Here is a 23,183-nt window from a genome sequence, read left to right on the forward strand (position 1 = left end):
TCACAAAAATTCCGCCACATGGCGCTAGCTGTGGTTTCCAGCCTGGTCACGTGACCCTTTAGGGGTGGAGCCTGAAAATAGTGCCGGACAATTAATTTCCAGGGCCCGCACCCTTCCAGGGGCGGCTCAAGTGAAAAATAATTTCAAAAATCCATCAAAAAATCGGAAAAAATTGTAAAAAATCGGAAAAAATCAGAGAAAGTCGGAATAAATTGCAAAACATCAGAAAAATCAAAAAAAATTGGAAACATTCGGAAAAAATAGAGGATAAATCTGGTTCTTTTCCCTGAGGAAAAATGTGCAAAGACTATAGTCTTTGGTGTTCTTCACCCCGAAAAATGTGCAAAGACTCTAGTCTTTGGTGTTTTTCACCCCGAAAAATGTGCAAAGACTCTAGTCTTTGGTGTTTTTCACCCCGAAAAATGTACAAAGACTATAGTCTTTGGTGTTTTTCACCCCGAAAAATGTACAAAGACTATAGTCTTTGGTGTTTTTCACCCCGAAAAATGTGCAAAGACTATAGTCTTTGGTGTTTTTCACCCCGAAAAATGTGCAAAGACTATAGTCTTTGGTGTTTTTCACCCCGAAAAATGTGCAAAGACTATAGTCTTTGGTGTTTTTCACCCCGAAAAATGTGCAAAGACTATAGTCTTTGGTGTTTTTCAACCCGAAAAATGTGCAAAGACTATAGTCTTTGGTGTTTTTCAACCCGAAAAATGTGCAAAGACTATAGTCTTTGGTGTTTTTCACCCCGAAAAATGTGCAAAGACTATAGTCTTTGGTGTTTTTCACCCCGAAAAATGTGCAAAGACTATAGTCTTTGGTGTTTTTCACCCCAAAAAATGTGCAAAGACTATAGTCTTTGGTGTTTTTCAACCCGAAAAATGGGCCAAGACTATATCCCGAAAAAGTCAATTGCGAACGTGCAATTCGGTAGTCGATCATTGCAGCGTCTTGTACGTAGATCCATCGTTTCCGAAGCAACGGCAGTCTGGCCTCAGCAGCCGAAGCGACGTGGTCATCGGGAGCGACATCGGTGGTAGCGCGTACATTCTTTGAGAAGAGAAAGAAGAAGCTAGCGAGGAGAGAGAGACATATTTTTGGGGTAAGGATTAGCAATGTATTAGTACGCAGTTACTGCTGCGCCATTTAGTTGGTTGAGTCCAGTGTCAAATTTGATTGAGCAGTAACTCGGGAAGTAGTGTTCCGTTTGATCTACATACTTTGGAAAAGTGCTTGACAATTGGTAGCTACTGAAAGACCTATATCATTGGAAATTTCGTGTTTTCCGTAACTCGGAAATTTTTCCATAAGCACTGGTAAGCATAATGTTTTCACCGTGATGATCGTTTGTCCGGGCTACCTATCGGTCAGCGATTCGTGTCAAAGAATTTGAGCTGGAGGAAATGCGACATGAACGTGGAATTTTTATGGATTTCAAGTAACGATATAACTCGATGGTGGGAGAGTTGTGCTCGAACTATAGTTTTTACTCTTCTTTCAAGCGCTTTTCGGCAAATTTCGTGTTAAGAAAACCAAAGACTATAGCGTTTGCTTATTTTTCGAGCGATTCTTTGCGATTTCCGGGTGTGATAAATGGGCCAAGTACTTCTTTTTCCAAAATTGAACAAGTTATCGTCAATTCATCGATCTGAAAGGTGAATACCAAGAATATTTCGATGGGATTTATCGCCAACTTGATTTAATCGACGTCTTCGTGTTTGTTACGCCTTCCAATGTAGAGAAGGCGTCCTGGACTAATCAGAACGAATAAATTACCTTTCACCTCGAAAAAACGTGAAGCCTATGCCCTCAGATATCTTAGAAGATTCAGGGGAAAGAATCTTCAACCGATCAGTCGTCGTAATAAAATACAAAGATCCGTAAACTGACCAGAGTTGAATTATTCGATTGATGATGATTAATTAACAAGTGCATTCATTCAGGAACAAAGCGGTTTATGTATACTAATCGAACGAATTGCAGCCAATCATGCAACATCCGATCGGGGGCGTGTAATTTGGTACATGGTCAATAGAGTACATATGTGTTGCAGGTCTTTCGTCTTGGATTCGACGGCAGTTCGGCTTCGGCGACAGAAGCGGCGACATCGGGAGCGACATCAGTAGCAAAGCGGGTTCCTTAGAGCGACGATGGAGAGAGAGAGAACGGTGAGCAGAACTTCACATAGAATTTAGTTGAATATGCGAACGTTCCTATATGTATTTTGATCACTCGCTCTCGACTATTCATACTAAAAACAGTCGTTAGAAATACACTGGCCCGGGTTCTGAACAATCCTTTAAAATTCTGAGAGTTGACTTTTCAATTGAATTACGCGTTTTATCCTGTTTTCCAGAATTCGGAGATAATCAATTGATCTATTCAACCAACACAAATTAGATGAAGCCATTATTCTTGATGAACTTTCCATACAAAATTTTTTAGATTTTTTTTGGCCGTCAATGAAATAGTTTTTGAATCACTCGAGCGTCGGTTTTCCATCGTAGTTTGATTACATTATTATGAGCTTCGCTGAAGGATGTATTGCAAATGCATTTAATGCAGCTCCAGAAAAATTCGTAGGGATGATTTTACAATGATTCACTTAATTTCTTTTCTCAATGAAAATTGGAATGATTTATTGATCTTTTTCGTGGATACAAATAAAGAATAAATATAAGCCATTGTTATATCGTGACTAGAATTGTACATGTAATATTTCTTCTTTCTTTCTGGTAGATGCCCATTGCGCGATGCAAGCAAATCAGGACATCAACGAGTCTCTCCAAAGATCCTCTCCTCTCCATCCTGTTCCAGTAGAGATGGATCTGCAACACATGAGACGTACAACTCCTTTTTTTGCGGAGGTATGTTTCATTTAATTTATTCCATTCGAGAGTCCCTAGTAGAATCCAACATTTAGAGTCTGAGTATATGGATTGCACCCCCTTGGAAAATATTTTCAAAATACTCCTTATAAAATCAGATCACCCAGCATTACCCAATAGACTTGGTAGATGCATACACCCCCCATAATAAAATGCATCAGACACGCCAATAAGGCAAGACAATCATTTATTATCATATAACTTGGTACAATTTATTATAATTCAAATGTCTTATACTTATATGCTGATCATAAAATAAGTCATACATTAGGTAACTTATGTAATCTGTTAACTAATTGTATATTTCTTATTTATGTTACAGGTCGCATATCTTCCAACGTCGCAGTTATGACCCCCTGGACTTCCCCTGTTCATCAGGGGGAGTCCAGGGACCTGTCCCCTGGGACTGCGCGGCCTCCCACCGCCCCCGGGGTCCCAGGGGACCCAGTCCCCGAGGACTTGTCTCCGGGGATTCGGTATCCCCGCTGGAGGGGATGCCAAATCCCGAGGGACATGTCCTCGGGACTGGTCTTCGGGGACGCAAGTTCCCCCAGGGACACGTCCCCGGAGATGCGGTATCCCCGCTGGAGGGGATGCCGTGTCTTTGGGGGCGTGGCCTTGGGGGAATAAGCGTCCTCGAAAATCCCGGGAAAAGGAGGTCCCAAGCGGTCACTCGTTTTCTTGATTTCTCTAGAGAAACGAAAAACAAAGTGTCCGCTTGGGACCTCCTTTTCCCGGGATTTTCGAGGACGCTTATTCCCCCAAGGCCACGCCCCCAAAGACACGGCATCCCCTCCAGCGGGGATACCGCATCTCCGGGGACGTGTCCCTGGGGGAACTTGCGTCCCCGAAGACCAGTCCCGAGGACATGTCCCTCGGGATTTGGCATCCCCTCCAGCGGGGATACCGAATCCCCGGAGACAAGTCCTCGGGGACTGGGTCCCCTGGGACCCCGGGGGCGGTGGGAGGCCGCGCAGTCCCAGGGGACAGGTCCCTGGACTCCCCCTGATGAACAGGGGAAGTCCAGGGGGTCATAACTGCGGCGACAGCATCTCAGAGTACCTGTAATATACGAAAAGTGCATTAATAATGACGTAATATAAGAATATGTTATTACCAATATGATATTCTATGTCAATATATTAGTTTAATGTTATATTATATTATCTGTTAATATATTACTGCCAATGTGATATTATAATATATTACATTGAATATATTTTTATAATGTACTCTAACTTATATCATACTGATATTTATGTCATACCTGTAAACGAATTGTGCAATGCCATGCAACGCCTGCCCTTCGTGGTTGGAAGTTGAATAAGTACTGCGATGAACTAGGCACAGTGATGACTGATTGAAAGCCTGAAAAAAATGTCATACATGAAATAAAGTAGAATTGTATACCTAAACCTAAGATTTATTAATAAATTTGTTCACGATATAACGGCGAAGATTATTTCTAAACCTTTGATAAATTCCCAAATCCTATGGATAGACAAATTATAGTGTTTGAACGCGAGGAACACTATTCCGCACTTGAGAACATCATGATGTAATGAGTACTAATACGAGAGTTCATTAACGTGTGATTAGTTATACCTAATTGTTCGAAATTTCAACGACAAAGAATATTCCTAGTATAAAGTTACGGCGTCAACTTCCTCCATTCTGTATATGAGTAAATTTGGACACCAGATCCAGATTCCCGAGATTGCAGTATATGAATAATCTTTCTCACCTCAAAAAAACGGTAAGTCTATAGCCTTAGGATTTTCTCAAAATTTGAGACACAATTCAATAACTTTTTTTATGAAGTTTCCTATGCTATTCCTATGTATTTTGATCTCAGGAATCCAAATTTGAAAGTTAAAACGATCTATCTTTAAAATTGACCGAGTTATCGCCAGTTTATCGATCAAAAATGTGGAAAATCGAGGATATCTCGATGGGATTTATTCCCAACTCAATTTAATCGACGTATTCGTATTCCTCGTGCAAAAATACACAAGAAAAGTCACCTGCAATTGATTTTAGAAATACTTCACATTTTGACCCAAAAAAACGGTAAGCCTATAGCCTTAGGATTTTCTCAAAATTTGAGACAAAATTCAATAATTTTTTTTATGAAGTTTCCTATGCTATTCCTATGTATTTTGATCTCAGGAATCCAAATTTGGAAGTTAAAACGATCTATCTTTAAAATTGACCGAGTTATCGCCAGTTTATCGATCAAAAATGTGGAAAATCGAGGATATCTCGATGGGATTTATTCCCAACTCAATTTAATCGACGTATTCGTATTCCTCGTGCAAAAATACACAAGAAAAGTCACCTGCAATTGATTTTAGAAATACTTCACATTTTGACCCAAAAAAACGGTAAGCCTATAGCCTTAGGATTTTCTCAAAATTTGAGACAAAATTCAATAATTTTTTTTATGGAATTTCCTATGCTATTCCTATGTATTTTGATCTCAGGAATCCAAATTTGAAAGTTAAAACGATCTATCTTTAAAATTGACCGAGTTATCGCCAGTTTATCGATCAAAAATGTGAAAAATCGAGGATATCTCGATGGGATTTATTCTCAACTCAATTTAATCGACGTATTCGTATTCCTCGTGCAAAAATACACAAAAAAAGTGTCCTGCAATTGATTTTAGAAATACTTCACATTTTGACCCAAAAAAACGGTAAGCCTATAGCCTTAGGATTTTCTCAAAATTTGAGACAAAATTCAATAATTTTTTTTATGGAGTTTCCTATGCTATTCCTATGTATTTCGATCTCAGGAATCCGAATTTGAAAGTTAAAACGATCTATCTTTAAAATTGACCGAGTTATCTCCAGTTTATCAGTCCAAAATGTGAAAAATCAAAAATATCTTCACGAGAGTTAGCGATATAAGTAATTACTTATCAACTGCAGACGGACAAAATATAATTTGCTTCACATGTGAGATTATATAGAAATTAGATACATTCTAGAATTAAATAAATAAACGAATATATGACGAACTGAACGAATAAATGAGTGAACACATCAATTTCAAAGCATCGAAATCATACCGAATTATCAATTTACTTAATTAATCCAGTTATTTATTCATTTATTCAATCGATTGAATAGTAAAAAAGGCTTCCGCAATACAAATGGATTAATTAACTGTTGAAAATACTAATGTCAATAATTAATTGTTTGATTACTAAAACAGTCTGCAATTATAGACTCGACGATTGCTTTACATTGAGAGTACATAGGCATCAGGTATCAATTTATAATTCAACGAATGAATGAATAGTTAATCAATTGTCAAGCACTTTTTCAAAGTATGTAGATCAAACGGAACACTACTTCCCGAGTTACTGCTCAATCAAAACTTGACACTGGACTCAACCAACTAAATGGCGCAGCAGTAACTACGTACTAATACATTGCTAATCCTTACCCCAAAAATATGTCTCTCTCTCCTCGCTAGCTTCTTCTATCCCTTCTCAAAGAATGTACGCGCTACCACCGATGTCGCTCCCGATGACCACGTCGCTTCGGCTGCTGAGGCCAGACTGCCGTTGCTTCGGCAACGATGGATCTACGTACAAGACGCTGCAATGATCGACTACCGAATTGCACGTTCGCAATTGACTTTTTCGGGATATAGTCTTGGCCCATTTTTCGGGTTGAAAAACACCAAAGACTATAGTCTTTGCACATTTTTCGGGGTAAAAAATACCAAAGACTATAGTCTTTGCACATTTTTCGGGGTGAAAAACACCAAAGACTATAGTCTTGGCCCATTTTTCGGGTTGAAAAACACCAAAGACTATAGTCTTTGCACATTTTTCGGGGTGAAAAACACCAAAGACTATAGCCTTTGCACATTTTTCGGGGTAAAAAACACCAAAGACTATAGTCTTTGCACATTTTTCGGGGTGAAAAACACCAAAGACAATAGTCTTTGCACATTTTTCGGGTTGAAAAACACCAAAGACAATAGTCTTTGCACATTTTTCGGGGTGAAAAACACCAAAGACTATAGTCTTTGCACATTTTTCGGGGTAAAAAACACCAAAGACTATAGTCTTTGCACATTTTTCGGGGTGAAAAACACCAAAGACTATAGTCTTTGCACATTTTTCGGGGTGAAAAACACCAAAGACTATAGTCTTTGCACATTTTTTCGGGGTGAAAAACACCAAAGACTATAGTCTTTGCACATTTTTCGGGGAGACGGTTTGCTGTTTTTTTCTCTGGAAAAGGGTCAATGATTTTCTGGTTTGGCTTAAGGGGGGGACAAAACTTTTGCCGAGGTAATTTCTCTGAGCAAAACTGGAAAAGTATTGACGCCAAATACATCTCGTTCACGCATCACATTGCCTGACGTCAAGGGGCAAGAAACTTGGGATTTTAGTTCACAAAAATTCCGCCACATGGCGCTAGCTGTGGTTTCCAGCCTGGTCACGTGACCCTTTAGGGGTGGAGCCTGAAAATAGTGCCGGACAATTAATTTCCAGGGCCCGCATCCATTCAGGGGCGGCTCAAGTGAGAAATAATTTCAAAAATCCATCAAAAAATCGGAAAAAATTGTAAAAAATCGGAAAAAATCAGAGAAAGTCGGAATAAATTGCAAAACATCAGAAAAAATCGGAAAAATTGAAAACATTCGGAAAAAACAGAGAATAAATCTGGTTCTTTTCCCTGAGGAAAAATGTGCAAAGACTATAGTCTTTGGTGTTTTTCACCCCGAAAAATGTGCAAAGACTATAGTCTTTGGTGTTTTTCGCCCCGAAAAATGTGCAAAGACTACAGTCTTTGGTGTTTTTCACCCCGAAAAAATGTGCAAAGACTATAGTCTTTGGTGTTTTTCACCCCGAAAAATGTGCAAAGACTATAGTCTTTGGTGTTTTTCGCCCCGAAAAATGTGCAAAGACTACAGTCTTTGGGGTTTTTCACCCCGAAAAATGTGCAAAGACTATAGTCTTTGGTGTTTTTCACCCTGCAAAAATGTGCAAAGACTATAGTCTTTGGTGTCTTTCACCCCGAAAAATGTGCAAAGATTAGTCTTTGGTTGATCAAAGAACCGAAAAAAAAATTGGAAAAAATCGGATAAAATGAGGAAAATATTGGAAATAAATCTGTGATTATCATCACAGATGATCATTATGAATGGATGATGACGATTATCCATTCATAATTTCGATGGCACATCTTTTAAATCGATACTACGTGACTACATTTGACGCTAAGAATCTGCGTCAAGCGTCAGCATGAAATTGCACCTTTATCCTCAGGTTTTATCGGAGATGAAATTATTTGACAATAGGTGGTGCCATGGTACAGACGTTTTTTGGAGTCTCCAGCAATCCTGGAATCGTCCTAGATTTGATCTGACTATTTTCCTCTTTGTCGACCCGTTTTTCCGCGATCGTGCTCCCTCCAGGCGTTGCTCCAGGTACTATCTCTGAGTTTGGAGCAGTTTGGAGTCAATATGGTAATGGTATTTATTTATTGGCAGACACAAAGCGATAGCCATTAGCCAGTTATGAGTAGTGCGAGAGAACCACAAAAGTGATAATCATGTATTTGTGATATGAGGAACGATTGAAAACTGTTGGAGATCTCGGCTGAAAATTGAAGGGTTACCAGTGTTCCAGAAATATTAATTTGTTATTGCACACAAGTTTTATAGAAAGGTAAAAATTGTAATGGCTGGGTTCGTACTGAAGGTTAAAACAAAATCAGGTCAAAAGATTGTCAACGGGCTTGCTCCAAAGAACAATTTATCCGAATTAAAAAATAAGCTGTCAGAACTTACTGGAATACCACAAGCTGCGCTGCACATATTGGGTGGCTTTCCCCCAAAGGCATTAGATCTTAGCAAAGAAGATGCAGCTTTAGATGAGTCTGGAATCGTATCAGGGGATACTCTAATAGTCGAAGAAAAACAAGTGCCTCAGAATGGACAGAAAAAAGTTAACCAGGATAATCAATCTTTGCCACGTTCCCACATCGTCAATACGGAAAGCCTTACAAATTGTCCTGGTGTCCTTATGAAAAAAATTGTACCTGCCGATAATTCATGCCTATTCACCAGTGTTGGATATGTTCTTAATGGTAAAAACCAGTAGAATTTAGAACCATGAATTTATCAATGATTTTTATGTATTGTTGTGACTATTGATTCATTCGTTCCTATATTTATCTCAATGACAAGTCCATTATTGAAAAACCCATGAATACCTTTGTTTAATGGTCACTCGCTCGATGGTAAACAATTTTAGTCATTAGCTTTTACCGATAGAGTCATACAACAAAAATAAAATAAATTACACATTCTTGTAATTATTATTATAAAATATACAATATTATATATTTTCAGGGAAGGTTGATACCAGCTGTGCTAATTTTATGAGAAGCATAATAGCTGAAAGTGTATCAGCTAATCCAGAAGAATATTCAGAAGCAATTTTGGGGCGTCCCAATGCGGACTACTGCAAGTGGATACAGAAAGCTGATTCGTGGGGTGGAGCGATAGAGTTAGCTATTCTTTCGTGGTTTTATGGACTGGAAATAGCGGTAGTCGATAGCATCAATGCCATTATCAATAGATTTGGAGAAGATCAACACTATGCTCAGAGAGTCTTCCTAATGTTTGATGGAATTCACTACGACCCTCTCTACTTGGAGCCACTAGATGTAACTGACTATTGGTGTTATTTGTGGGTAGTTCTTTTGCTCCGCCAGATAATGTGATAATGACTTTCCTTGATGCATTTTTTACAGGGTGGAAGTATTCAAACGCTATTTCCTACAAGCGATGAAAGCATAATGATACAGGCTACAAACTTAGCTCAGGAGGCTAAATCTAGCCGTCAATATACAGACGTGCAAAAGTTCACATTGAAGTGCATGGATTGCAATGTAATGCTTAATGGACAACTGGCTGCCCAACAACATGCCAAGGAGACAGGACACATGAATTTTGGGGAGGTGGTTGCCTAGCGTTAAGTATATGCTAGCTATATGAACTACTCCGTAATGATCGTTTCAAAACTGTCAATACTTGCCCCCTTTGAAAGTCGGATTAAGTCTCCGAAAAATCCTGATTGAATTTAAACATCACAAACACCTATCATTTGAGGCAATCACAACTAGTAATCACAATCTGAGGTAGTCCACTGTCAATGCTGCAGCTAATTAAATTTACAGGAATTTGGTCTGCCATGTTTTTCATCCACAAAACTTATATGATAAAAAAGTCATTCATGTTATGGTCTGAGTTGAAGTGCAATCTGAATCACGATTGCCAAGCTATTTGTTATATTTAATCCAAATAAATCTACAAATGAATTTGAATTTTTGACTGCTGAAAGACATACACCTCGATTGTATTCCTAGGTAATTAATAGACTAATCAATTGACGTGTAATTTTACTTCGGCATTATCAAGGTATTAGCGAACACTAGATTTTGCAAAATATGCAGCTCTTAATTGAGATTAAATTTGATTATGAAATTATGCGATATAGTTTCAGTGTAGTAACAGTTTTTCTTCGTGAGTGCAGAACAAAAAAAAACAACTAATCAGTTTGGAATGTGTGTACAGTGTAAATATTATTCTTAAAAAATTAGGTTCACGTGTCTACAGTTCATGTGTTCGAAATTGTAAATTATTTCATGCTTGGCTAATCGTTCTATGACTGAAACAGAGTTATACTCAATTGTACGAATTTTCTTTGGTCATTGCCTCATGTTACTCATAGCTTGTTTTCTCTTCAGTTTTTCATTGCTTGATCTGAAGAGTGTGTGAAAATTTCTTTACACCCTTACAGTTTCAAATTTTATTTATTTATTCCAACCGAAACGAGAAGCAAAGTTTGTAGAAAGACAATGCTTTATTCGGTTCTTTGTTTCCAAGAATACAATTATTTCGTTATCTCCTCTATGAAGCTACAGGTGATTAACAATAAGTGGAACAGAATATTTTACGGTAACTTACCAATAGAATATAATATTTGTATCTGGGAAAAATTTCCTGTGCATAATTGGTGGCAACACAATGGGAAATAAACAACTACCAATCTACCTATGTGAATCATCGATAAAACGAGGAAGATTAATCGAGCAAATTTACCTCAGCATAAAGAAGTGATGCAAGTATACTACACATTATTTAACATAGGTATTTGTTGTACGCTTGTGCAATAACTGCTGTGAATGCTATACTGCCAATCGCATAAAAAGCGATCCAAAGTTATTAAAAAGTTTGACTGAAATAACGTTAACAATGACGATTGACTCGTGCACTAGAATCTTATCACCTTTTAATATCCAATCCCAAATATGATCATTATTTCAGACGTTTCAGTAAACTTAATTGAAAAATAATAGTCTTTGATGGAAGAAACTTCCTGCGCTACGGCTCCAATCTTTGCGGAGATACCACATCCGGCTGCTGATAGTGAAAAAAGCTGTATGGAATCGCCACGCAGTCGCTGATGTTGAAGTTGGGTGGCGCTCCTGTCAAAGTTGTTAATTGTTATGTATTTTCTGTTACGGTTGTCAAAGAGACCGTCGTCTGCAGTAAAGAAGGGCAAGTGACAGCTCCTCCGATATTTGTTGACATTTGTGTAAAAGTCAGGTTGAAATGTGTGATTCGCATCGATAAGTTGTCGGACAAATTCAAATATCAAATTGAAATCTCAATTTCAATTGAAATCGAGCAAAATGTGTCGAGTACTAATTAAATAGCTGCATAATTGTCTCATGGTTTTTCACGTGATAAGGTATACTTTTTTTTGCATCTTTATTATCACAATATGCATACGAAAAATACCTTTGCATATGATTTGGCGCATGTGTATCGTATGGCATGGGGTCGCTTATTCCATTCCATTTTTGTAGCATACTGCACAGTACGCGTCTGTCTCCCAACCGTTTCATACCCAATCAATATCTCACGGTAGTTCCGACGATAATTGCAGTGTGAATTTCTGTCCATTTGAACATCACGTAATGCGTAGTAACGCGTAACCATCTGCACTTGATTGATTTTCACTGACACAGATCTGACGACTCTACCACTACAGTGCAGTATTATTGATAAATCTTTATTCATTCACCTATGCTGGGCCTCATTGCATGTCATCTATATCTAAATGTTTATAGAATTCAATTTTGAACAGAGCGCAGCTATTATCGTAGCAGATTATAGGTAATATCGCTTTATATTACCTGAACTTTCTCCACCCATTGATTACTCCATTCAACTCATTCACCCTAACTCACAGTATCTACGAATTCCCAGGCTCTGATTATTCATACGAATCTTTATGTGCATGGTGACAATACATTTGGGAAAAAAAAAATCTTGTTTAATTTGCTTTTAAATTCAGATTTTACATCGAAACCGACCTGTGCACACTTTCGTTATCCATAACATTATTTCGCCTCGAGAAAGAAACGATCGTTCGATTAAAATTGTTGGAAAAAAATTTAATTTTCAATCGAAGCCACTCCTTGATGTACTTGCACAGTAATCAAGAGTCGAAGCTTTTTTGAAAAGCGGGTAATAATATGAGTACGGTGTACCGCAGGCTTATTAGTTGCAGCGTAGCCCTCGTTCAGCTATTGACGTCGAATGAGTCGTTTTCTAAACACGCAACGAATACATAAATAAATAAAGTAAAACCCACAATTCTCAACAACCGCGATTGCTTCTCACGTTACTAGTTTACCGTGCAATTTACACTCTTGCATTATTTTCAAGGATGAAACTCCATCGGATATGATTGTTTCTGTATCGTGCAGCTGAAGCTGGGACAGAAATTTTTTTTTACCATTTTCCGACTGCACATAATATTAACACCCCCGATGCCCCTCCACCGAATTACAGTTATCGACGTGCGGATAAATATAGTCTATAAATCCATCATCCGTACTCAACCTCGGTATTGCAATTACCCAGCACGCATATTGTCACCGAATTAATTTGGATTCGCGACAGTTAAACAGCTGCCGACTATTCTTGATTCCCAATAGCTACAATCATACCCGATTTTCACGAATCAATCGCTTTCCAAGCTCACAATCAGCATGCTCCTGGTCATTTCGCATTATTATTTGAATATTTGAAGATTATTCAACTGTATAGGATATGGGCGTGCGTGATCGAATTCGTTTATCACGAGGATCATCGAATGTAAAAACTCTGCGTTTAAAAATGTTTAATAAAAAATATAACCGAAAACGTTGAGACGAAAAAGACTGGAAAGACAGTAAGACATACGCGACAAAGTCCGTCGTGATCGATCGACAACAACGACCGTGATGCTGGCGATAATATTTAATTAGGGGTGTTAATTTTGTGGTGTTAAAAATTGAGGTGGTCTGCACAAGTTCATTTTCGGCATGATATCGGTTGACGTGGAAAGTTTTCGGAAACCATTGGGCGGGGAGTTATGGAGGCTGCTGCTACCAGTCAGCTGTCGCAGGGGTTGCAGCTCGCTCTGCCATCCCCAGGGATCCCTGGCCTTGACGTAGTCAGAGCTTTGCACCAGGTGGGTCCGTATCGAGTATACTACTACAAATAGTTCACGATATTTTTTCAATATTTTATACTTCAATCCTTCCCATACAAGTCCATCCGATTGATTTTACTCTCACGATTGGTATACGACTGAGAAACCAAGCGTGATGTTCCATCATCCCCCATCACAGATGTCGAAACTGGATAATATCGAAAATTGTGTAAATTCGAAGCTCCTGTGCAGCAGCAGAGACTATCCCCACATACCTGTGATACTGTGACGTCAAACGTACGCTTATATACGTTATACGTGTTAGCGCTGTACACATATTTTGTATTAATTCTGTGATATTATCGCTCGCTTGGTTTTTTTCCTTTCAGTCTATTTTATATTAAATGTAACATGCGGGGGAAAATATGAAAAAACGTTATGAAATTACGAGCTTCAAACTGCCGCACGTTAGCAAGGACGTTTTTTCCCGTTTTCAAAGCTGTAACTACTTTTGCTATTTTAACATCATGTGGGTGTGTAACTTCACATGTAACCTTTTTAAGTTGAAACCGCGTGAGTTTATTGTTTGTAACGAGTTAATTACCGATGATTAAACCATCGTGTTTATGTGTCCGTTCATATGTCCGTCCTCTGCAGCTCATGCGGCATAATGAATCTCTCTGACGTCCCCTTCTGGAGTCTCTTGATACGCCAGTTTGGCGCCGCAGTACGTTAAAGCGATCAGTTTATGAAATGGCTGTTTTCCCTACATCTCATGGTTAGCCACTAATTTTGCTTTTTCCGCTCAGTTATCAATTTTTTAATCCGAATTCGACTCACGATCATTCACAGATCGCTTCATCCGGTGAATATTTGTTCGAAGAGTCGTAAATCAATTTGATATATCTCGTGCAACCGAAAGTCTGCGCACTGTGATTTCAATATAATAATAGCGTGGATGATTTTTTTTTTTCTGTTTCATTTCATTCTAAATTGAGAAAGTTACGGAAACAATATCCGGAACTTAGAATAGGGGTATGGGTGGTTGGAGAGTTGAATTATAGATGATATGGAGGATAATCCATGAAAGAAAGTTAAAGTTTCCGAGAGGGAGGGTTGTTTTCAATTGCAAATGTCTAAGTTATACTCGATATCCAACAACCTAGTATTATATTACCTACCCCCACAGCTTCATAATCTATATTGTAATTGTACTGAAATAATATTCCTACGGAATTCAACTGCGTTGTACGGATAACTGATTGCGAGAGAAATTAAACCGGATAATATATCTTATTTATCGTCGAATATTTTTGTCGCTTGATACCCGTGCAGAGCGTAGTGTCACTGAGAGCAGCCCTTGACTCGTCCAGAGAAGAACTCAGGCGTCTAAAAAAATCTGTTGGTGATTTTAACGGGGAGAGCTACCTCGATACGGTGCAACGTCTCGCCCTCGAAAATCACGTCCTAAGACGCAGAATACTCGACAAAAGGAACAAATCACCGAGTGATACCGATGCAGTTAGCATCGCTTCGAAATCCGAGGTGAAAAAACGGTAAGTTCTCGTTCGAGTGCGATGAAATTCATGTCGCATTTTTATTCGTCCACTTGCGGTACTCGAACCTTTTAGAAGCACATTGGCTGATTCTATTCCTGGATACGTGACATCCGTCTAGTCTCTGCAGATATATTTATATGTATGCTGTACGTGCATCGTTTATAGCGCCCTGCACATTATGCACATGTGTCCATCAGGGACATTTCGCTGGCAATCTGCCCTCGATTCGACATGAATCGCGGTGGTTCGGTAGCCCCTTCGCTTTAAAATGTACGTAAAATAGAGTAAAAATCCCGCCATCGTGCGATACCTCGATGCCGGTGGAAAAATATTTCGGATACCTCATGGTATGGTTTAAAGTTTATTATCAGACAATTGATTCGTCTTTCTTTGAACCGGAAGTTTGTCCGTCGAATGAAAACTACACCGGCATTCAAACGTTGAAATAGAGTTTATCTATTACGTATTATCTTTTGTGAATTGAATTATATACGAAGACGGCGACATTTTGGTCGAGATAATGCTTGGTCCCAGCGTTTTGACGTTACGTAAAGTTCATCGGGCTTACCTATAGGTATGGAGAATTGTGTACCCATGAGCCTGTACAGTTCGGTTGTTACAGGTGCACAAATCCAGCAGCCGAAGAATCAGGTAAACCGCATTCTACGGAAATAAACGAAACAGTTAATATGGATCCCGTCAAAGAGGACGCGGAGAACGAGAGCGCTTCAGAATCGGTAATCCCGACAGCGGGATGCGACGAGGTCGCCGGGGGGGCGCAGGGTGCAGAAGTCGAAGAGGAAAAGGTTCGGGATACCTGCAAGGAGACGGAAGTTCTTCCTACGGGAAATCCGACAGAGCTCGCCGATCGCGAACAGGAAGATTCTAGTTTGAAATCGGTTTCCGATGGTGAGAATTCCGTATTCGGTGATAATCCCGAACAATTTGACAACGGGAATCCCGAGATGAACAGCGATAATCCGCTGGGATCGAAACCTTCGGGTGAATCGGAAAATGACTCGGAGGAACTCGACGACATCGAGCTTATATTCACTACCGACGACACGAGGGAAGTGAGCCTCCAAGAAGACCTCGTCTCCATAACCGAAGGAGACACCTGGCCCTCGCTTCGACATCGGCAATTCGATGGGCAGCCGGTACTGCTGAAATACACGAAGACCGCGGATCCGGAAGCTCTCCTCAACGGAGACAAAACCAGCTCGTCCGTTGATGAGGCCGTCTCCTCCCAAAGCTCTAGCATCGACCGAGAGGAGAGCGTGGACAGATTCGACGAGGGATCCGGGGCGCGGCTGAACAAAATGTGGTCGCAATGCTCGGTGCTCGTTGAAACGGACATCAGCAAATGCGGTGTCCTCGAGGAACCCGATCCTACCAGGTACGCCGGACGAAGGAACACTCTCGCGGCACCACCCACGGCGTACAGGTCAGCGAGATACGACGACTTTCACCGATTCGTTGCAACGAAATTTCCCAGTCCCGCTTGACCCTCGCCCTCTAAACGAGCCACGATTATTTTTCCACAGGCCCATAATTCACCGGGAGGCGTTGGCGACCGGTAGACGAAAAAGCGCGACTCCTCTTCGCCCGGTGATGGACCGCAGCGGGGGCGGAAGTCGACGGGAATCCGGCGCACAGACAGACATTTCAGCGCTTCCGGCACAGTGGAGATCGGAGAGCTACTTGGCGCACAAAGTGGCCCACGCTTTCACAACCCTACCGAGCAAATTCGCCCTTCCTGCCGGCATCCCCGGCCGACTCAGACTCTCTGACAAAACTAGGGAGGCTCGACGAGTGATGCTGTCGGACATCAGCTTCACCAGCATGGTACCCGAACTGTCGCGCAGCGCCGATCATCTCTGTCACGATCCTCACGCTCAGGTGACGGTGATTCGTCCCGCTGGAAATTCGACCCCGTAATTTCACGATGGACTCTTGGTTTTCTCAACAGACTTGCTTGAACGCGCGGGGATGCGGTCCGAGGACTCCGGAGGTTCACCGTCGCGAGTCTTTGAACTCTCTCGGCGGTTACTGGCCCCGATGTCACCCGGGAACGAGCCTTCCGAGCCCCTGCGATTGCCGACTGTCTACCGATCTCTACTCTTCTCGATACCGCGGCTCGTTGACCTCCATCCCATCGCCCGGGCTCGAAGTTACCGTCGGATCGTCTCGTAGACATTCTTGGAGAGCGACCGCCGCCTCTTTCGACACCTGGCGAATACCTGTCGCTACTTCCACACCCAGACCTACTTGGTCCTCGATGCCCTCCTCCCCCACACACGTTCATCCACCTAACGTACCCGGTGTCTCGTCGTCCCGCTATCCCGCGAAAAACCCACCCAAAAGGACGAGGTCGAAGGTCACCTTCAAAGGTGAGTAGCAGAGGAACTTGTAGGATTCAAAAGTCTTGAAATCCGACGCTTTTCAGACTGCCCGGTGACGCGGGGGAGTCTTCCGAATCTTCGTTCCGACTCAATTGGTGCTGACAACAGCGGTGACTCGACAGAATCTCTGATCGACGAAGCGGAGGACTACCTCAGACGCAGCATAGATTCTATGCTGACCATTACCGGATCGGAGTATTTTAATGGTCAGGGAAGCACGCGTCGCCGTAGAACACGACGTCATTCCGAACCCGACCTTTTACGAGAGTGGAATCCTCCGCAAGATGCCCGTCCCTATCTACCCAAGGTTATTACCGCGTCTGAATTTTTGTATTCATCTACAATATCCATAAATCGCGTATCTGTCTGCCAACAGATTCCTCGGGACCTGAAACTGAATCACCTCGTCAAGGTGATATCGCCGGAGGGTCGGGTTCTCCAAGGAAGGGTACGATACGTAGGTCCTGTGCCAGGACGAGAAGAGCCCCACGTTGGGGTCGAACTTCCCTCGGACAGCGGCTCCTCGGATGGAACTTTTCACGGACGCCGTTTCTTCGACTGGTGAGTCGAAAATTCCCGATTCCATATCCGTCTCTCACCCTATTCGTCCCGTCTTTGTGATTGAGATTGCGTTGCGTGGGGTTGTTGAAAATGATTCGATGTGTCGCTCACCCGCTTTGCAATGCATTTAATTTAGTAATTGCGTCGGTTCAGGTGTTTAGGGAACGCCTACACTAGATGAGGGACAAAAGAGGGGCTTTACGGAGTATAGGTGATCACGGATAGTCGCGTGATAAAAAGCAATTTCAAAGTCCACCCTGCTCCTGCACCTACCGTTATCAAATGCGCGTACCTTCATTTATATATATATATACACGTACACTCGGATACGTAGGGAACTGGAAAGCTTCGCTACCGCGGTTGTGTACACGAATTTATCGACCTCAACCTATTTCCCGGCAATAATTACGACGGTATCAATTTTTCAGCGCTGCAGCCTGTTAGCGCGCGTCGGGTCCGCTCGTACCCGATTACCATTATTCAACGCCCGGGCACAATTCGTTCGCGAGTCAAAAATCCGTGCGCGAGAATTCATGCCCCTGTTCGTCGATGTTCGTCGGGGAAGGGGGCGCGAGGGCGCGAGAATTAATCTTCTCATTCCTGCACATTATATTTTCGTATGAAATTTTTCAGCGATCCCGAACGAGCCGTTTTCGTGCCATTCAAAAAGGTCGTGCTGGCGTGGTGCACCACTTGACACGGGGTACGCTGTCCGGAATTACCCGGGCCATCACCCTTACCGTCACCCATGCCCACGCCAAGAATCTTGCTGTCTCAGTACACGATGTGAAAAACGTATCGAAGGTACGTGATCTTGACGTAGATGAGAAAATATCAATTCCCCGGGGTCATCGACTCGAAGACGAACCGCAGCTACGAAGACGATGACCAAGAGACGGAGGGATACTAACGCGGTTTTTATTATATCATTTGACAGCTGAGGACGATTATACGTAATCTGAGCGTGGGTGGGCGTTGGGTCTGCTTTATTCCGAAGTTGGACCACGAATCGGTACAGATTTGTACAGTGACGGGAGAGGCGAGCCCTAGGGAAAATTCGGAAGCAGAAAATGGTGCGTTTCGTCGATATACTCGCACGGTGGATTAACGGTGTCTTACGATTTATCGACGATATATATTTCTCAACATTTCCGGGTAATTCCTGTGGGACGATTAAAATGACGTGTGATTTCAACCTACGTTGAATGCGCGGTATGCGCTTGGGTATGCCTAAACGGTACCGCTGATAAAATTCCGCCTCCGAGCTCCGCATCCATAATTTAAAAGATAAATGGATACTTGACATCGCGTTACACAGGGTTAAATTCTTGCCTGTGTAAAGTACGACGATCGATTCACGACATTACGTTGAAATTACGATTATCGCTGGAGAAAATTAACGGAATTCTCATGCGATGTTACTAATGGCTCAGAATCGGTGGGTCATTACACGTTGCTGCGGAAATCTTGAATCAGTATTTCGCAAATGTTATACTTGCAATAAAATATTTGACCTCCGAAAAATCTGACATATTTTACCTGGATTGATCCAAGTAAGAAATCTGATCGTGTGCATGAATAAACTTACAATTAATACGATGATGTATGAACGTTATATACCATATGAAAAGTTTATCAGTATTACGTGCATATAATGTGTGTGTTGAACAAGTTTATTTCAAAGGTTTTATATTTACGTATATGTATATTCCTTATGCCTATTGTACGTAATATTTTCTCACACTTCCCTCAATATTTTAAACAATTCTTTTACCTGTGAAACATTATGTGTTTATTGTCCGTTGATTCGTTATTTAATTCTGAATGGTTTACCGTGAATCTAATTATTCTTAGAGAAGGAGGACTGAATTTGAAATAAATGTTTTTGACAATGATGAGCTGTGACGTGATACACCGAGGATTTTCTTCTTTTTTTTTTCAGAAACTGAAACGCCACTCACTTACTCGAACATTTTATTCGTATTCGCTGTTACGAGGTATAAATTTATTCTATCTCTATTCATTCTCCTCTTTTGTTCGTTATTTTCAACGAAGTATTCTAACTGACTTCAATGAACGTATGATACATGTGCAAAATTATTCACTCACAGCATAAATTTTACTGTATTACAAAACAGATTATCTAATATATATGTATTATACATTCGCTGTATGATATGTGGCTATTTTATAGCGAGGAGTTATAGTGGATTGAACTCACCGGTAAAATTTTAACGTCGACTTCCTCGAGCAAAATCACCAGACAAAATATCATGAATATCAATACTTCACTCACGGGTTCAGTTTCGCTCCTTACTGTAGTTGGTCGGTCAATGAAGACCGTACCTCTGTTGTACACACTACTGTGTTTAGAGTGCTCGATCAAAACAAATAGCTGTGCTCGCAGGTATACTACGTATACTACGCATCAAGTTCGTGCGACGTTGATGTCAAATAGAGGGCGAGAATCGTCGCGAACTCGATTTTATTTTTTAATCGATTTATCTCCACTGAACTTTCAAGTTCCGAAATAAAGAATCAATCAACCGATACAATTAATTACCTGCGTAGCACGATACCGGAAATTGACCGATCGGAGTCATGTAATAGAATAAATTATGTATGTAGCTATGATATAATTACTGGTACACTGTGGAGGCTGTCCGACGAAAAAATATTATCCTTATTTTTATTCGTTTCGGTACACGTCTTCCGAGTCTACTTCTACGATCAATCGCTTCATTCTACTCCTTGGGTAGACCAACCCCATATCCGCCCGTTGCACAAGCCCGTAAATTTTTTGTACATATTTTTTCGTTCCTTGTACAACTCACTGTCCGGTGTAATAAATAAGTACGATTACCTAAACGTTATGTATATGTATATATGTACATGCTCTGTGTATACATTGTATATGAGCACAAAATTTGTTAAAAATCAGAGAACCCTTTGAGAAAGAAGAAAATCAAACATCTCTGGTTTTGAAGAAAAAAACTATGTCGTAATATATGTAACCATCGGTATACCTTCGTCACGTAGAAAGATCTATTATACCCGGGGCATCCTAAATGTCCCGATAGATTTATGCTCGTGAGCGTCGACTATATGTTATTCGCATATACCCAAATAGAAGTCTGTCGCAAATCTTCCAAGACCGTAGCGGCCAAAATCGTTAAAAAAAATATATCGGAAAAAGAAAAAAAAAACGAACGGTAGAAAGGCACATCGAAACTTTGCACGAATTAATGGAATGACCTTTAATTCAGGATACATGGATCCCCAGAGTAGCCTCAAGCCCTCATGAATCGCCCTCCCATTTTCATTGATCTTAAAACATTAGGCGAGATCACGAATTAATCAATTATTCGACGAACCATCATCGAAATCCATGCAGAGTCAATAACTCTTAGATTGAATCACATTGAAAATAACACACCGAACGGATCGATAAATCCGCTAGTCGGCTTTTAAATACCCGCACAAACGGTAAACTTGTCTATTGAAAAGTGAAGAGAAAAGAGAGAGAAAAAAAATTATACAGCGATGGAATTGTTATACCTACCATTTACCATATGTATAAAGATATGTACCTATATCAGATGGTCGTTATGTATTTACAATAGATGTATATCTATAGTTAAACTGTGAGTATATAAAACTAAAAATGTTGTATATTCTGTGTCAGTTGGAAAAAAAAAAAAAGTAAAGCCATCATCGTTATATGCCGCTATAATATTATAGATTGCATTGTAAATTGTAACGCTGAGTACTATGATGTTGAAAATAAACAGCTCTAAAATTATGCACCGCCTGTATAAAAAAATCATCACATTTATCATTAGCTTTTCCGAACTGGATGTCCGTTTTTCCGTTTGTCGTATAACGCAAAAGAAAATCGGTCGATTTCGGTATACAGAATGGTGAGTATCGCGAGATCCGATTTTACTTTTCCAGCTATTTCAACCCACATATTCAGAGAATTCCTCGTTGGACCGACGATCTGCCTAGTCACGGTGATAATTATAAAACCACATTATCATTTTCTGATCACTGTGTAAAGATTGAACGTTGCATGAGTCGAGCAAAAAATGGTGTATGTGTTCAACACTCGCGCGCATCGTCGTCCGGACGAACTCTTCTCTCTACCGAGAGAATATGAAATAAATTTGATAAAGCTCGATGACTAGATAAACGTTAGAACTATTAAATAATTGAATACGTCATTGTATTTTTGATCGCTCTATATTATTGTCGCGCAATTTAAATTCCACGCCATGAGCCGGATTATTGATCACCGATGGTCAGACGTAAATAAATTGGTAAAGTCACGCAGATAACGTTCATTTCATGGCGACGGTTCCTACAAAATAAATGCGCAAGAATACGATACCTTAAAAATTTGGGAACGAAACAGAAACAGCACTTTGTTTCCGAGGCGACACGATAATGTTAATAACAAATTAGGCCCGATTTTGAGAGCAATGTTAATATTTAGGGAGGGAAACGCGAATGTACTTGTAACTTTCGACGTTGATAATCGTCGAAAAACAACTTATACTTTGATTTCATATCACAGAAAATGAGCTCTAATCAACGTTCAAGATTTCCTATCTGTTTGACGAAGAGAATTATTATTGGCTGATTCAATAAATCGTAAGTAAAATGCCAGTCATTTTTTTCGATGATGTCACGTAGAGACGCATAAACGCGTTCGCTCGTTATCTGATGATGTTTCCCGAATGCTATGAAATGTACAAATCGATACATCGGCTGATAAGTTTCTGCCTATTTTCTGGTGATTTTAATCACGTATATGCATATATTTGTTCGAAGAGATCTTATAACACCTGACTTTACTTGACAAATAATTTTATGAACTACGCGTAGAGTCGTAAGGCTAATATACTCTGATAAAAATAATACACTTTCGCTTCGTTCAATCGCGGCGGATTACTATCGGTCCATTAGTTCGTACACAGTAAAGCGAATACACCTGCGAGATAGCAATAAATTATTGTACATATTGTTCCATACATAGTACAGAAATTTCACAGCGTAATATATCCGGCGAACGAAAAGTAACGCGAAACAGAAAAAACCACGTCGATTATTGGTATTGTGTGCGATTACATCATCGTGTGCCACTGCAACGGGGGTATTACGCTGGCCCAACGGAAGCGTTTTCATTCCACCTAATCTTTCGCAGTTCTCATACGATGGTTAATCTGTTCCTCGATGAACACGGGCC

The 23,183-nt window shown here is 40.5% G+C and overlaps 3 protein-coding genes and 1 long non-coding RNA gene across 23 annotated transcripts; 3 read left to right on the forward strand and 1 right to left on the reverse strand.

Annotated features, from left to right (window-relative positions):
* Positions 1-799: 799 nt before the first annotated feature.
* Positions 800-3,321, forward strand: LOC125501334. Its single transcript, XR_007278874.1, has 4 exons — positions 800-1,105; positions 2,057-2,171; positions 2,743-2,870; positions 3,214-3,321. It is a non-coding gene; the product is annotated as an uncharacterized LOC125501334 (long non-coding RNA).
* On the reverse strand, positions 2,553-23,082 carry LOC105692665. 13 transcript variants are annotated; one of them, XR_007278869.1, is made up of 5 exons: positions 20,157-20,292; positions 15,541-15,635; positions 6,345-6,485; positions 4,159-4,259; positions 2,553-2,831 (listed from the first exon to the last, which is right to left on the reverse strand). XR_007278869.1 is itself a non-coding variant. In XM_048656700.1 (4 exons), exons 2-4 carry the CDS (start codon positions 15,566-15,568, stop codon positions 2,691-2,693), a joined length of 270 nt encoding a protein of 89 aa, XP_048512657.1. In that variant the 5' UTR covers positions 15,569-15,635; positions 22,326-23,082; the 3' UTR covers positions 2,553-2,690. The 13 variants fall into 13 exon arrangements, 5 of the variants coding, with proteins under 5 accessions (XP_048512657.1, XP_048512656.1, XP_048512659.1 ...); XR_007278868.1 differs by lacking the exons at positions 2,553-2,831; positions 20,157-20,292 and adding exons at positions 3,876-3,953; positions 22,326-23,082; XR_007278866.1 differs by lacking the exon at positions 2,553-2,831 and adding an exon at positions 3,876-3,953.
* Positions 8,326-10,978, forward strand: LOC105683208 (ubiquitin thioesterase OTU1). The gene is made up of 3 exons (XM_025746088.2): positions 8,326-9,007; positions 9,273-9,589; positions 9,677-10,978. The coding sequence occupies exons 1-3, from the start codon at positions 8,599-8,601 to the stop codon at positions 9,893-9,895; spliced, it is 945 nt and encodes a 314-aa protein (XP_025601873.1). The 5' UTR covers positions 8,326-8,598; the 3' UTR covers positions 9,896-10,978.
* Positions 11,430-21,737, forward strand: LOC105683220. 8 transcript variants are annotated; one of them, XM_048656673.1, is made up of 9 exons: positions 11,430-11,679; positions 13,030-13,452; positions 14,749-14,969; positions 15,595-16,416; positions 16,517-16,871; positions 16,942-17,362; positions 17,419-17,681; positions 17,751-17,935; positions 18,569-21,737. In XM_048656673.1, exons 2-9 carry the CDS (start codon positions 13,354-13,356, stop codon positions 18,630-18,632), a joined length of 2,430 nt encoding a protein of 809 aa, XP_048512630.1. In that variant the 5' UTR covers positions 11,430-11,679; positions 13,030-13,353; the 3' UTR covers positions 18,633-21,737. The 8 variants fall into 8 exon arrangements, 7 of the variants coding, with proteins under 7 accessions (XP_048512630.1, XP_012251092.2, XP_048512634.1 ...); XM_012395669.4 differs by having other exon boundaries at positions 13,047-13,452; XM_048656674.1 differs by lacking the exon at positions 11,430-11,679 and adding an exon at positions 11,844-11,981 and having other exon boundaries at positions 13,047-13,452.
* Positions 23,083-23,183: the final 101 nt, after the last annotated feature.

The sequence above is a fragment of the Athalia rosae genome, chromosome 6, assembly GCF_917208135.1.
Source record: "Athalia rosae chromosome 6, iyAthRosa1.1, whole genome shotgun sequence".
Classification (NCBI taxonomy): Eukaryota; Metazoa; Arthropoda; class Insecta; order Hymenoptera; family Athaliidae; genus Athalia; species Athalia rosae.